This window comes from Octodon degus, unplaced genomic scaffold (genome assembly GCF_000260255.1).
Source record: "Octodon degus isolate 3935 unplaced genomic scaffold, OctDeg1.0 scaffold00005, whole genome shotgun sequence".
Classification (NCBI taxonomy): domain Eukaryota; kingdom Metazoa; phylum Chordata; class Mammalia; order Rodentia; family Octodontidae; genus Octodon; species Octodon degus.
In genome coordinates this window covers 14176254-14192751 of record NW_004524581.1, presented here as the reverse complement: position 1 = coordinate 14192751, position 16498 = coordinate 14176254, and the positions used below count along the sequence as shown (strand labels likewise).

At 37.6% G+C, this 16498-nt stretch overlaps 1 protein-coding gene across 4 annotated transcripts in view; it reads right to left on the bottom strand.

Annotated features, from left to right (window-relative positions):
- Nucleotides 1–16498, bottom strand: part of Kat6b (lysine acetyltransferase 6B) — a 205595-nt gene that overhangs the window by 53481 nt on the left and 135616 nt on the right. For all 4 annotated transcript variants that reach the window (XM_023718838.1, XM_004624035.2, XM_004624036.2 and 1 more), the window contains exons 4-7: nucleotides 12426–12534; nucleotides 2982–3097; nucleotides 2673–2754; nucleotides 313–445 (exon numbers count right to left, since the gene is read on the bottom strand). In XM_023718838.1, the coding sequence (XP_023574606.1) occupies nucleotides 313–445; nucleotides 2673–2754; nucleotides 2982–3097; nucleotides 12426–12534 (440 nt within the window). The remainder of the gene's footprint in view (nucleotides 1–312; nucleotides 446–2672; nucleotides 2755–2981; nucleotides 3098–12425; nucleotides 12535–16498) is intronic.

The window sequence follows — 16498 nt, the reverse complement described above, 5'->3', positions numbered from 1 at the left end:
GCTTTTGTAATGTTCAGCCAGTGAAAAGGTAGGCTGAAGGACTATCTCCAATTCGTATATTCTGATTCCACTACTGCTGCTTGGGAAAAGTCAGTATCGCAGTCACTACCAAGAAAAGATCCCATAATACCAACTGTAGTTTAAAAGTTATTTTTAAGAAACTTCACAGCTTACACAAGAGGAGAAATATTCCTCATCCCCTGAGATTTCAAAAATGATGCTTAAAAAAGTCAAATGGAACCTAAGGGGGTTACAATCACCTACATTTTAAAGCATAACATAAAAGATTTCTTTGATAAGATCTCAACCTACAACAATCGTTGCTTTAATTTATTTTTCGGTCGTCCAATGGGTTTTGCATATCGTCGTTTTATTTGTGCAGCTTTCTCATGAAGTAGTTTTCTTCCCTTTTTCTTTGGTCTGCAGACTTGGCAAATCCACATCCCTGAATTAATATATATATGAGAAAAATATTTTAATGTTTCATCTTAGGAGAAGATATTAAATATAAACTGCAGTTGTCCACAGATGCTTGTACGTACAGCTCAGGGCAGTGGCTGGCTCCCTTTTGTCACTCTCCTCAGGAAGCCTTTGCTATAGGTGAGCTTTCCAGGAATGGACTGGGGAGTGGGCAGAAAGCTAAGTGAGGGCTGAGGCCACCTGCACCTTAGAAGCCTTTCCTAACAGTAGGGCCAACACGTCACCAACTTTCCCCTCACCACATGGAAACTTGTCCTTGTCAGTCATTACATATCTTTTATTTGGAGGAAAGAATTTTAGGTAAACCAGTTTTTAAAGCTTCTACTAAAGAAAATATATTTGCTATCCTATCTCTTCCTGAAAATTTCCAAAACTAAGTCATTAGAAATATATAGGGGCTGGGGAGATGGCAGTAGAAAAAGCACTTGCCTGGCAAGCGCCAGGGCCGGAGTTCAATCCCCGGTTCCGCAAAAAAAAAAAAAAAGAAATATAAAATATAAATTAAAAATTTGCAATACTATCTAGCTACACATCTGCATAGGGAAATAGATTAGTGGGCAAAAACTGAAAGACCAGAACTCCTGGCTATAGACAAATTTCACACATCAGAAAGGTCTTAATTCAAATGAGTGGGGGGGGAGAGAAATTATTTAATAAACTACCTGGAAGGAGAATAATTATTTCCTATTTCCTAATTTAAAAAAACAAATTCTGGACAGATAAATGCTATGAAAGAAATGTACCAGGAAAACTACAAGGATATTAAATCTCAACATGACTAACACTTAAAATGAAACTATAAAGTTTCATGAATTTGACCAAATTTAAAAAATAAAATGCTTCTGCAAATTTCGTAGAAAATAACTGCCCCAATAAAAAAGATTAATGAATAAAAAAAGATTTACAAATGTCAATGTACAAGTACCCCAAAAAGACATAAAAATGTTTTTACTACTGAAAGAATTGCCAGACCTTTTTTCTTATCATGAATTTAGTAGGGGGGAAAAAAGCTACATAATAAAGCATTATTTCAATAAATCTAAGACAGTGCTGGCCATCATAGAAGAGGAATGGAATTTTTGAGCACATGGATAGTCAGTCTAAAATCCAATGCAGCCTTTCATGCATATGGCCTCTGTCCCAGCAAGTCCTCTCCTAGGAAATGAGCTTTAGGAAATAATTGTAGATTGAAAAAATGGCAGTATTTGAAATGCCTACCATAGCGAGTTGGCTAAATCAATTATGGTTCGTTTATTTATGCATGAAGTTGCAAAATCAAATACCTGCAGGAAGCAGCTGGATTGTGTATGACTGAAGCAAGTTGAACATAAGACAATAAGGAGCAGTGAGAGTGTGGCAAATTAAAGCATGCATGTCCAACCTAGAGCACTCAGAGAAGTTCTAAAGTACTGTCTAAAGACAACAAAGCTAATCTGTGGGCCTCAGACACCAGATTGCCAACTTCTGTTCTATGTTGTAGAATTCAGAATTTTTAATGAAGTGGGAATGCTTATAATCCATTATTGTGAAGGAAAAAATAGGTTTATAAGAACAGGCATAGAATGTTTCCTTTCTTTATCAAGTGTGAATGGAGAGAGGGAAGGAACTGCCATTTGTATTTTCTCTGAATTTCTTTTCTGCCTGTATTTGCTAGACCTTCCACAACGAAAATTAATTTTTTAACAAAAAGCCAGCTATAGTGAAATGTTTAGTATAGTGTGAATTAAGGGAGAAAGGGCGAAATAGGCTGCCTATACAATAAAAACTTCTATCAGACTCAGACCCAAGACAGTTGGTCAAAATATCAATTAACAGCCAAGAGAACTGTGATGGTTTTTTGTCAGAGGACTCTGAAATCATCACTATCATCATGAATTTTGAAAATACTAAATTTCTCAGCTCTACTGTGATACATAATGTGGAAAGTGTTCTAAACTTTCAACTTCTACACTAAACCAAGGAGTGGTCTTGGGAGAGGGATGGCCTTTTATAGACAGGCTGAAATTGGAGCTCCTGACTGCATACACGCCCCCAAACTGAATGCTTTGATACTCTTCTATTCATAAGGCATGTGTAAGCTGGGAGGGATAGAAAGTATGTAAAGAACCTGCATACTTCTACACTGTGAGCTGCGAGGACAAGGCTAACAAGGAAGTCATAAAGTACATTGTTAATGTGGTTTAAAAGGTCACCTTTTGGCATTCTGGAAAGTGGTGGGTCACAGCACTCCATATGGAATCCTCTATCACAGGAGTCACAAAAAAGCATATTATCCTGGAATATAACATATTAGAGACTAATTGAGACTGAAGCCAACCGCAAGATGCCAAGAATTCTTAGATCACCAGATTTACAATAAAATATAATCATGGAGTGCCAACTTCCCAGTTGCGGTTTGACATCTTAAGCATTTAACATTTTAAAAAGAAAACTGCAACATTCTATTAAAAAGAACAGCTTTAAAAGTTACCTGGAGATGGTCTATTGAAAAGTGTACTTACTGCATTTTTGCCTTGGATTCTACATGCACTGCATGTCTTGCATTCGATGCACTGCCACCTTAAGGCCTTTACATTTGTTGTTAACTCAGGACAAAATTTCAAACAGGATGGGTGCCCTAGAAGAACAAAAGCAAATTGCTTTATGGGAAAGGTGCTTTAGATTTTGTTTTTGAACTCCCATTCTTTGCAATTAATAGTTGTTGATGCCAGCCAGTCAACCTCAAGCACTGACAAACACAAAAAGATCAGAAGGTCCAAATCTGCTCAGCTGAGTCTTCCCTCCAACGCCGACCACCTTTATAACTGCTGTCGATCCAGAGATCTCGGTGTGCAGATTGGAGAGAAGCCTGAGCTTCAACAAGTCCTGCGTGCTCTGTGTGATGGTTACAACGCGAAAGGCCAAACACAGGAGCTGCCTACTGTAATCCAAATACGGACAAACAAAGAATTCCAGGAGAGGACAAAGAACATCCCATTACTGGATGAGACCAAAAATATCTCACTGCACCACATCGATGTCTTGGTTCCCCGAGTTTAAATTCTAAAAGTAAGATCAGAAACAGTAAATTGCTTTAATGGAGGGTGTTAAAATGACAGACTGAAGTCGAATGGCACAAATCAAGCAGCACACGCGCACAGCAGCTGTCTTCCTTTGTCCTTTGGTGAGCTTTCTCACACTGTTCTGGGCATGTTTTACCTGACTGTACTTCACACATGGTCTTGAGATAATACAATACAATATAATAATATATAATATAACATAATGTAACTCTCCCAGGTTGGTCTTGAACTTGAGGCAATCCTTCTACAACCTCCTGAATGTGGGGACTAAATGCTGGTACCACTGTACCCACTGACACAAAGTCCTATTGCTTGATTCACAGGTCTGGACATCCTGAGAAATGCCACACAAAGAAGCTCACCAGCCTTCAGGAAGTAAGAAAGTCCTCCCTAAGGTAGGTGAATGAGAGAGAGTGAGAGAGTGAGAGAGAGAGAGAGAGAGAGAGAGAGAGAGAGAGAGAGAGAGAGAGAGAGAGTGAGTTGGTGAGGTTAGAGTAAGGCTCTTGAAGGTGGTTTTGCTTAAAATCTGCCTGTCTTCTGTCTTAAACCTGAGATCTCCAAAGTTCATTTTTTAAAATCAAAATAAAATCTTTAAATAGTAAGACTGTTAAAAAAATTCCACGTGAAAGAACTTATAACTAAGTCACAAAAGAAACCTGAAGGGTAATAAAAAAATTTTTTTAAAGCAGATTCTGCAATTTCAAGACTGTTGTATAATTTCCTGACTTTGGCAGCCTCACTGTTTAAATATGTATTTTGAGCTGCTGCCAAAAAGGTCCTCCTCCCTAAAGCTTAACAGGTGCTTCATAAAATTCCACCCACCCAGAGATTTGGCTTTTTGAAGTAAAAATATTCAAAATCAATCATCAATACTGTTAATAAAAGCACACAATTCCGAGGTTAGAAAAAATCCAAACATCTGTACTTAAGATGTTGAGAAAGTAGAATGCTGTCAGAGGATTATGACCTCTGGCATGAGAGACACCTCTGCAGAGGTGCTTAACCTCTGACACCGTTCTTTTACAAAGGCTTCTCTCATTCAAATGAATGAAAGGAAAAAGCTTAAATATATTGTGTAAAAATGGTATCAATCACCTCTCTCTGCTCAGGAATGGCAAACTGCTTGCTTGCTGTCATTAAGATCTGCTCTAAAGGGGGAGGGGAGAGAACAACTTTGATCAGAACCCCGCCCCCATTGCGAGGGGGGAACTTTTAAAGACCAGCAATTTAAATTCCACTCTTAAAAATAGGTCCTACTGGCTTAAAAGTATGCCATTGACTCTTCCCCTCCTTTTTTATTACTTCCTGCAAGTCATACATCACTGGCACATACGACCTCAATTTAATGCACTGAATTTTTCTCTACATTAAAATCTGTTTTTGTACTTTGTAGCTTAAGGTCAATAACTAAGCTAATTCACATTATGTTATAGCTTACTATTTATTCCTACATATACCCTATCAAAGACAGGCTTTTAATAACTATTCATTTTGAAAATTAATGGATTTCAGACTTTAATAATCAAGAGTAAGAAATATTCTGCTTCTTAACACTGTCTCTCACTTTAAAAGCAATTTTACATGGCAAACTATTAGTATTTAAACTGCCCTGTCACATTCCTAAATCTTCACCCTATCTTTCTTTTAGGCAGCAATTGTATCTTTAGTTAGTTCAAGAGAATAGGCCATGTATGCCTTCCAGCTCTAAATTTCTGTAAGAGATGTGAGGGACTAAGAAGCACTTTCATTTCATTTCTCACACCCAAGTTTAAAAATCACACAGCCAGCATTAAAGTAACACTAAAGACTACAGCAGAATCTTGATAGATGACTGAACAATCCATAGGAATAACAAGATAGAAAATTGTACTCTTGATAATGTAATGCATTACTTCCTATTCAGCCATTCCATAAACTCAATATGTTTTTAAAAAATTATTCTCTTTCTGGAGTTTACTGTAGTTTCATGCAGTTTATTAGATTTGAGAACAATAGGATGTATTCACTCACTTATTCATTCTTTTATTTTTAAATGTTTTCTTGAGACAGGGTCTCACTACATAGTTCAGACAGGTCTTGAGCTCACTATGCAAGCTGGCCTTGAACTCATGAAGATCCTCCTTCATCATCAGCCTCCCCAAGCGCTGGGGTTACAGGTTCACAGCAACATGCCCAGCTCTGATGCATTCTTATACAAACACAGAAAATACTCTTAGTTTACCAGTTATCTAAGAAAACTGTGTACAATTCCAACAATTACCAATGGAATTACATACAACTAAAAATTATTTTGGGGGAGGTGGGAGGAAGAGAGGAAGGGAGGGAAGGAAGGAAGCAAGGGAGAGAGAGGGAGAAGGAGAGAGGGAGGGAGGGAAGGGGGAGAGAGGGAGGGAAGGAGGGAAGGGGAAGAGAGGGAAGAGGGAAGAGAGAGAGAGATATTTTTTTTGGAGGAAATACTCAAGGATCTGAAGTAGACCTCCAAAGATGTCTATGTCCTAATTCTTGCAACATGAAAATAAATGACCTGAGGAAAAGAAAAAAAAAAAAAAAAAAAAAATCCTTCAGGGGGCTGGGGAGATGGCTCAGTACGATAAGCACTTGACTGGCAAACACATGATCTGAGTTCAATCCCCGGTTCCGCCAAAAAAAAAAAAAAAAAAAAAAAAAAGAAAAAGAAAAAAGAAAATAAATGACCTGTCTTGGCAAAAGAAACCTTGTAGTCAGGGCTTATGGTATACATGCTGAAGAGATTACCCTGGACTGACTGAGTAGATCTGATCTAATAACAGGAGTAAGTCCTTATGAACAGAGAACCTCTTCTGGCTGGGTCAGACAAGATGGAAAAGGAAGATCAAAAAGGTTCACAGTAGGAAATGGACTCTACCATCTCTGAGAGGCTTATAAGACACAGGAAGCTGTCAAAAGCTAAGCAGTGAAAATAGGCTTCTATTCTAGAATTTGGGGACAGCCTTCAACTGACAGCAAGAAAACAGGGACTGAGAATCCTAGAAACACAAGGAATTGAATGCTGCCACAACACAAATAAGCAAGGCCAAGCATCCTAATTTACAGTCTCTGAGAAGAAGAGCCAACTTGCCCAACACTTTGGTAGATTTTTTGTTGTGGCCATTAATGTGTTGCTGTCTTGGGGTGGAGAAGCTTAGAACTTTTGTGGGCATTTGTACCTAAGGGTCCGGCACTTAGTGGAAGCTATGCTGAATGTAAGAAACACTGGGCCAAGGACAGAAATCTGAAGAGAGAGAGAGAGAGAGAGAGAGAGAGAGAGAGAGAGAGAGAGAGAGAGAGAGAGAACAAAGAGTTAATAAAAGTAATGGAAGTAAGAGGCAGAGAAAACATAGAATCACAGAAATCAAAGAGACTATTTAAAAAAAAATCGTAACACGTCTAAATGTGGATGAGAGGAATATTTGGTATGGACAGAAAAGATGTGGATTCGATTTGGATAAAGACTGAGAAATAAACACTGGATTTTGATACTTTAAACGTCATTGCTAAACCCAACAAGAAAATTTTTAGTAAAATAAGACACTAAAAGCAAGATTTCTCCTTCCTCTCTCTGGATAACCAATCTTGCTTTTAGGCTTTTGGGGATAGGCATAGGGTTTGTCTTCCTCTTCCTGTCTTTTATTTATCTTTGAATTCTTTGTAATTGCAGGTCTCCTTGCCAACCCACTGATTCTGTATCTAGTCTGTGTGACACTGGATGACTAACCAACCACCCAATCCCTCAGGCATTTTTTTATGCAACAAGCTAAAAACTACAGCTCGATCACAGATTGTACCCACCAGCTCCCTCTAGAAACAGAAGGCATGAAAGGTTATAGTCTTTGTTTTAATTCAGGGCTAACAGACAAAGACAAATCCAGAAGACCCCAGGTTTTCCGGGATCACTGAGGGTCTAGCCATGGGTAACTAACTCACTTGTACGTACCTATGAGGCCTTCCCTCCCTCTCCCAGCTGCATCCCAGCAGCCTTTCCTTCTGCTTCCCATTTCAATGAGCTTCCACTTAAGATGATGCTGTAATGTTGAACTGTACACTTATCTTTGATTTGCTAATTTGAAAACACATATGCACACAACTCATCTGTAAGTAAGATTTAACCACCCAGCAATCTGAACAGCAGACACAAAATTTCATTTGGTATAATATCTAATAGTTATGGGAAGCTAATTAAATATAATTTGGTCTTAATGAGGCAAAGAGAATATAACAGTGTTAATTTCAAAGTAGGCTGATCCATGAAAGTCAAGTAAAAGCACTTCCTACTGGTACCATCCCCACAGACTGTGAACTACCTGATCACTAGTGGCTGGAGTAATGTTTGTCTAATGTATTCAAGTTACTCATCATCTCTGTATCATTATTTCATTAAATACTTACAACAGCTCTCTGGATGCAGGGTGCAGACCTTACCCTTCCCAACACAGAGACAGGGTGATCTGCAGCCAGCCAGCAGGCAGGAGGAGAAAAATGAATACAGGGAGCAGACACCAGCTGTGGGGCTCCTTGATCTATGCATCGCAACTCACGTTTATACTATATGTAAAGTTGAATCATTCAAAAAAACATTCAGCAGGAAAAAGAGCTAAGTTCTGACTACCGGACCAAAGAGCCATCTCAAACATAGAGAAATGCTGAATTGGCTTTACTTTATGATGTAAGCAGAAGGAAGCATTTATTACTCGTGTCTAGGAAATCCAAGTGGAGTCTAAACGTGACATCATATAAATGCTACTTCAGACAGAGTGACTAAAAAGCTCAGGCACATATGGGAAACACATTTTAGAACATTCTTCCTTATGGGCTGCATCGATATTTCCTCTTTCTGCTTTTATACTGCTATGGGTATTTTTTCACATAAACATCTTATGTTAGGGATCACTTTGATCATTGCAAACAGTTTCAAATCAGTCCTAAAACCAACGCATTCTTCCGAATGTGAGACAGCAGCCATTTCTACAAGGTCACCTGGGGGTACCAATCTGTAAATCTCATTTGAGGTGATGCACTGACTGTGTGTGATAATGGAGTTTCCTGTCAGGACCAGAGGACAAAGTTGAAGTACAAAGTCCATCATATTCTTTTATCCTTGTCATTCATTACCAATGTATCACAACAGAAAATTAAAACTATAAGAACTCTAAACTCTCTGTAACAAACCAAATTTTGACCCATTCATTCAGATACAAGGTCTCATTCTGTAATTCAGGGTGGCCTTGGAATCACTATGTAGTCCCGGCTCGCCTCAAACTTGTGGAGATCCTCCTGCTTCAGCCTCCAGAGTGCTGCAATTGTGGGTGTGGAACACCACCCCCATCCCCAATCCTTCTTCCATTTAAAGACAAGCAACAGAGCCCATTCATCTGATCTTCCAGTACAAATTTTACAAAGCAATATACTGAGGCAGGACAAAACGTTTTAACTCACGGAAGCAGTCAAATCCAGACTAAAATTGCATGCTCAGCAAAGAGTAAAACAACCTTGACGCAAAAGACTGACCACACAACAGAGTCCACAGCAATACTTTGAAGCATCTTCTATCTTGAAAAAACAGATCTGCAGGCTTGGATCTCTGCCATGACCCATACCTAGACTCCACAACCTCTGGCTCTCTCTACCGGAAACCAGTGGGAAAGACTGTCTCAACGATGACTTCAGTAATATGAGCCCTACAGAAAGTATCCTCAACCCATTTGTCTGTTTGTTAGAGAGAAAACAAGAGGGTATTTGTTGAGAAGAGAAAGCAGAATACTATACCCATGCACCCCTGGCTTGATCCTGAAAAAGTATGAATGAAAAGAAGCTTCAGTTAAAAAAAGAAATTTTCAGTGACCTCAAAATGTTGAGGAGATCAGGCCTCCTGTTTGGCAAGTGTTCAATCTGGAAAGATGAAGAGAGATTGATTACATCAAAAAGTCTGAGGTCTACTGTTTAGAATTACACTTTGATACCCTATGAAGAAGGCCATGAAGTTATGAGCTAGAAGATAGCAATCTTGAATTCCTTACTAACTCAAGTAAGTGTTTCACCAGGGTAAGGGAATATATGAAGGGAACCTTTCTTCCCACATGTAAGTATGACTGTAATCTGTCTAGGCATCCAGACAAATAGATAATAAAGAAATAAAACAGTGACGAGTGTTTTTAAAATATTGCCTTAAAATCACAGCAGGTAAACCCTAGATAAGTGAATACCACTAAATCAATCAAGCAGTTACAAAAACAAATAATTCATTCAGAACAAGCCTCATGAGAAAACCGAAAAAAGAACCACAGAGCAGAACTGATGAGTGAGGTCTGACCTCCCCAGCATAAAATGGGATTTGTAAGGGTGGAAACTGATTAAACTGAACACACAGATAATGTTTCCTTTTGTCACTATCCATGATACCATAACCAGGTAAAAGAATTTTAATGAATCTGTATAGCCCATCAAAAAGATTGTCAGAATGCATTTTTCAAGCAGGGTTTGAAACATCTTATTTCACAGGCTCAGGTCCTAGAGGCTGCTGAATCACAGAAGGCCTTGAGTTAAACATTCATAGGAGGAGCAAGAATCATTACACAACACTGTCATTCCTCAGAACAGAAGATTTCCTCTATCCAACTATCAAGCACCTGCCATGAATGGGGAAAAGACTTTCATTTACTTGCGGTAAACAATGACAACAATATCAAGCATGTCAAGTGAGAACAATGGTGGACAAGCATAGAGCATGTAATATAGTTCCTATAAGCCTTGTACTGAGCTATTTACTTCTGTTCTCATATTGAATTCCCATGAAACTGAAGAGGTATGTGCTTATTCCCGATTTTCTACTGTGAAAACCAAGGCTTAAAATGGTTAAATAACTACTCTGAGGTGGAAAAACTGGATTGTGGTTGGCTACTGAGTTTCCTCTTACCCGCTAAACTCTATGAATGAAGTGAGTGCGTGATAAGTAAGTATGTGTTGTGGTCCTGGGCACAGATGAGTTTGGTTTTGCTTTTTCAGTGATTCAGGGGGATGGAATCCAGGGCCTCAACTAGGCATCTGGGAGCAGAGGAGGGGGTGAAGGGGAAGGCAGCAATAATAGGGTTTGAACCAGGGCTTTTACACTGAGCTACATCTCTAGCCTATTTCAATTTTTTTAATTTAAGGCAGGGGCTGGAGAGATGGCTCAGTGGTCTAAAGCACGTATTTGGAACAAGCTTGGAAAAGCACAGGGACCGCGGTTCGATCCCCCAGCACCACATGCCAGCCGCGCCCCCTGGTGGGCTGAGCTGGCCACACACACACACACACACACACACACACACACACACACACACACTAAATGTTAAAAAAAAAAAAAGAAAGAAAAAAGAATTTAAATTTAAGGCAAAGTTTTAAAGTTGACGAGCAGCCCAGGTTGGCCGCAAACTTACGGTGCTCCTGCCCCAGTTTCCCAGAGTGCTGGGATTACAGACATGTACCTGAACACCTGGCTCCTAAGTTTATTATTTTAAAAGTAACTACAACTAAAGAAATACTAGTTATTCTTTACTTGTTTTGCCACTATGGAATCAAGCACAATGTCTTGTGTACGCTAGGAAGTGCTTTACCACTTAGAAACACATGGAACCCTCAGTCATCATGTTAAAAATAATATTTTGAAAAGTTTTCAGTACACTGAAAAAATAATTGAGATTCACTTTTTAAAAATTCTGGGTAAGGGTACAGCTTGATGGTATAGAGCATGCTTAACATGCAACATACATGAGGCCCTAATCACAAGCACTTCTTTCTCTAAAAAAAGAAAAACCAGAAACAAACCAAAAGTCTAATGGCTATTATTCCATTTGCTGATACATGTGACAAAGATAGACAGAGAGATTCAAGCAGGCTACCTGCTTAACAGAAAGGAAGACTTGTAAGTAAAACAAAAATTTTAAAGGTAAGCAAAATGTGCTTCTAAATTTCCATTATAAAACTGGAAATTTTAACAATTTTATAGTGAGAGAAAGGGAGAGGTGACATGTACCTTAAAACGACTTTAGGTTCTGTAATTTGTCAACAGTGTTCCACCCAATGATTCCTTCATTTTAGCATCACCTTCTACCCACAGCACCTATCAGCTTTTAGGCAACTGGAGTTTCTTTCATTCCCAATTTCTTGATTCTTTTGATGAAATATTCAGAATCCAATCTTTTCCCTTCCTTTACCCTTCCCTTTCCTTTTCTTTAGGAGTCACACAGAGCTGGGCTGTAATATCACATTTGACCAGCAGGTGTCATGACCAGAAATACTAGACTCCAACTGAAGTATCTCTTTAATGAAGACTTCAGGTTACAGTAAGCAAAAGTGATACGGTTATATTCAGTTGGCTTGAATGCTTAAAATTTCCTACCTTGAGCTACGCATACCTGTAGTCCTTACTACTTGGGAAGGTGAGGCAGGAGTGCTTGAACCCAAGAGTATGAAGACAAGACCAGCAACACAGGGAGACCAGGACTCAATAAACCATTATCTCTACCCTGAAATTACCTAGCACGCCCAAGTCTCCATACTGAATTATCAATACTGGTATAAAATTGAAGTTTGAGGAGCAGGGGAGATGGCTCAGTAGAATTAAGCGCTTGCCAGGCAAGCACACGGGCCTGAGTTCAATCCCCGGTTCCGCCAAAAAAGGAAAAAAAAAAAATTGAAGTTTGATTAGAAATATTGATATTGTTGGTGCTAACATACTAATGTTTTCCCCCGTACCTGGACTTGCTTTTTACATTTAAAATCAAGCACTGGACCAAGTAATTGCTTTAAATGAAAAGTATCACGTAGTTTTCATATATAACATAAAACTAGGATAAGCCATTGTACAAAACACATAAAAATATAACTTACCACTACTGCCACAATCTGCGCAGGACAGGAGCTCTTCTGGTTTCTTTTCACGATTGGATTCTTTAGTCCCCAAACAGAAGCTACATATTGGAATGGGATCAGCACGGGGCTGTGATAAATTAAAAGAAAGAAGGAAAAAAAAAAAAAAAAAAAAGCAAAAGACAAATTAGTTTTCACTTAAAAACAAAACAAAACATTAAAATCCAAGGGCCTTACACATTTCTTGAACAAAGACAATGTGTTGAATTAGAGATTCAAAGTTAGATTTTATAAAGGTATCTTAAGGTATTTGATACTAAAGCATGATATGAATATACTGAAACGTACTATGTAAGATCCAGAAATAAATTTTATTAGATCAATGAAACCCAAGAACTATAAAATTTATTTACACAAGCTTCCACAATGGACGCTACTAAAATTCACCTCAAATCTCAGTGATTCCCATCTTCTGTGTGCCTGTAATACACTGACCCATCTACCCACTGAACATTACGGCCTACTGATAGCATCTAGTCAAGTGAGGTTATTTAAGTAAACTTCACCAAATGTGATGCAGGTTCTATTATTCACTTAGTAAATATCAGACCTAAAAGAAATCTTTGTGAAATATATCACTTAAAAAGATACCAAAGAACAAACAAGAACTAAAATTCCAGATTGAAGGTCCATAAACAAGGCTTTCCTGGCTTCAAGGTCTTCCAAAGGAAACCACACCATACCACAGCACAGAAAGAAGATAAAACTCTTGAACTCTGACATTGCCATTTTATAAGAGAAACAAGAAAACATTTGTCTAAACCCTTCATACTCTTTAACTCTCCATATGGAAACAGCTTTTAACAATGTATAAATCTACATACATTTTAGTGTCTCCATTGTTATTTACTACAAGCAGCAATGGTACTATTTCCAGCCATATAAATATAGCTGACTGTGCCTACAGATCTGGTCACATTATTTTGAACAGCCAAAACTGTATAAAAATCTGAAATGTTATTGCATATTCCAAGGCTTCACACATGTTGTCTGCTAGGCATCTGACTGTTACTGTGATGTCTTTATATTTGAATCCTGAGAATAAAAAATTCAGGGTAAGAAATCCCAACATAATCACAAATGTTTTTAAATGTAAATCAAAAACAAGATTTGGCTAGGTCTAATTTTTTCTAACTATACATCTGCATAGAATAAACCTCATTTGTTCAGCCTTTCAATCCCAAATGCCCAATCCACTGCCTGGTTTCGCAGTAGGCACTTAAAATACATTTGCTAGCTGAATAAACCAGCATATGCTAGTTTAAAAAAAAAATCTACTTCATCTTTAAGATAATATTTCAAATGGTCATAATGATTTCAACAAATGTCTTGGTTCCCTGTGACAACATGTCATAAATCAAGAGTTCATCTCATGACCGAGCACTGACAAATTGTTTCATACGACTGTTAAATTTCATCTTACAGCACGAGTGTTCATTATCTTGCCCTTATTTTCAGCTTAATTTGTTCGTGTAATGTGCCCAGGCTCTACTTTTTGAGGTAGCTATGCAAATGCACTTTTGTAGCCCCAGTTAAAAGGCAGATTGTAACACATTCTGTACTGGAAAAACCAAAAAAGACAAGCTACAACAAATTGGTCACTGACTCCAGCCACAGTCTTTTAAATGCCAGATAATCAGCACTGCATAATTATGGATCCATAGTTATTACTTGCAACTGCTCAACTGCAGTACCTTGGGAACACTTTTGTTCCTTTAAATAGCAATTAAAAGAACAATCTGGTTTTAAAGTGACAACATTCCCCTGATAGATTCTAGCTAAAACACAACCCTCCTACTAATAGGATTCCTGCTTTCATTTGATAGAACAATGTTCAAGCCACTGCCACCGTCCTTGCAGTGATAAATAATTTACAAAATGCCACGTATCACTCATGCAATGAAACAAATCCAAATCTACAATCCCATTTTTCTTTCCCAGATGCATTTTTAGCTCTGGGAGAGATGTGGCCAGCAGACAGCATTCATGCTCATTTTTCGTTTTTAACTGAAGGTAACACAAAGGACAAAGGTGGCCAGTAGTTCATGGCCAGAAAGACTGATGTCCCACACGCTGCCCAATCACAGAAAGCATAGATGCTATCACTTCATGCCACGTTCAAGTGAACCCTACCATGCTGATGTGTGCTCACGACCATTTATTTTAAGGATAACTATCTCACAATACTCTATAAAACCACTGCATTATACAGAAATGTCTGCCCTGCTGAATTATTGATAATTCAAAGCACTTTTTGCTAACCTCAGTGTAGCCGAGCCTAATTAACTTTAAAAAACTGTCACTTGTATGAAATGAAACTTTTACAGTAATGCATGTAAATGGGTCACAGAATTACTACGATTCACTATTCTGAATCAGACTACACATAAACTGTTTAAAAAATAATCCCTTGTTAATAAAATAAAATGAATTGCAGTCAGAAAGAGATCTGAGTAAATGGCAATTTGATTCTACACAAATCCACTGCAGACAAGCGATTTTGAAGAGGTTTGAAAATAGAACCCCAAATCTCCAAATTCTTTACACCTTTCTTTGAAATCTCACAAAGGCACCTCATCTGCTGATCACATTTGTCATTAAAATGCCTGATTATTTTAAAGTAATTCCAAGGATGAACACTCAGGTAGGTCTGAAGATTAAAAAAAAAAAATCAACATATTCTAGGAAGTATCTTTTTCTCCTCCCCTATGCAGTGGCAGCAGGGACGCTAAGAGGTGAGTGGCCCCCTGTAAACTATTTCATGTAATCAATTTAACCACCTTGCCAGATATGTACATTTTCCTCACTTTATGGAAGAAATTGAGGATTCAGAGATTAGGTTGCTTCAGTTACAAAGGCTCAAGTGTGGAGCTGTGTCTCAGACACAGGTTTCCTCCCCAAAGCCCACCTTTGCTACCTTTCCTACACTTTTTTAGAAAAACAAAATGTTTAAAAAGTGTCTTTCCATCAGTGGCAATAGGTATTTACTAAAATGCTCAAAATCTCTTTCCTCCCATTATAAGCAGCAGGTTTGTAAAAGTACTAAAAAGACAACCACTAATGTGTCATTTTAGATTATTCACTAATTACAATAGAAAAAAAAAGGAACATGCATGTTTGTGTGCACACACACACATGAAATTTGGTTAAAAAGTCCCTTGCAAATAGGAGACAAACTGTCATCATGTACTTAGAAATGCTGCCTTTGGGAGGACTTACCACTGCTTATTTGTGGGAAATCTAATTAAAGAAAAAGTAAAACAAATCCAAATTGAGGATATTCTGTACAATAATTCACCTGGATGCCTAAAAAATGTCAGTGTAATACAGCACCCCACACACATTGAAGGGCAGAATCAATTTAGGCAACTAAGGTGGCAATGAAATAAAATGTATGATCACTGGTTGAATTTTATAAAAAATAGCTGTAACTCTAAAGAAGGTTATTGGGCCGGGGAGATGGCTCAGAAGAATAAGCACTTGCCTGGCAAGTGCAAGGGCCTGAGTTCAATCCCCGGTTCCGCAAAAATAAAGCGCTCTTTTCTTTTTAAAAAAAAAAAAAAAAAAAAAAAAAAAAAAGTTATTGGGAAAATAGGGAGAATAAGCATTAATATTAGGTAATATGTATTTTTTTTAAATTTTTAATTTTTTACTTTTTTATTTTATTATTTTTTTTTACATCAGTTATTTTATTTTAAAGAAAAAAAAAAACAATGGTACAAAATCTCAAAATAAGATTTTAGGAGAGTAACAATGGTTAGTACATTGTGTATTGTTACTGCCAGAGTAGATTCTCATATTACAAGATATAGGCTAGAAATAATAAATAAACAACATAGGTACAAACCTCTTTTTTTAAAAGTCAACAGAAAATGGAAATATACTTTTTAAAGTTTCTATACTAGGAGAAGATATCATACAAAGTCTTTTAAATAAATTGTAAGTTAAAGATACAGTATAAATCTTAGAACAAAAATTAAGATTAAGCAATATTCAGAAAATTAAATGTTTCCAAACAATTGAACTAAGAAGAA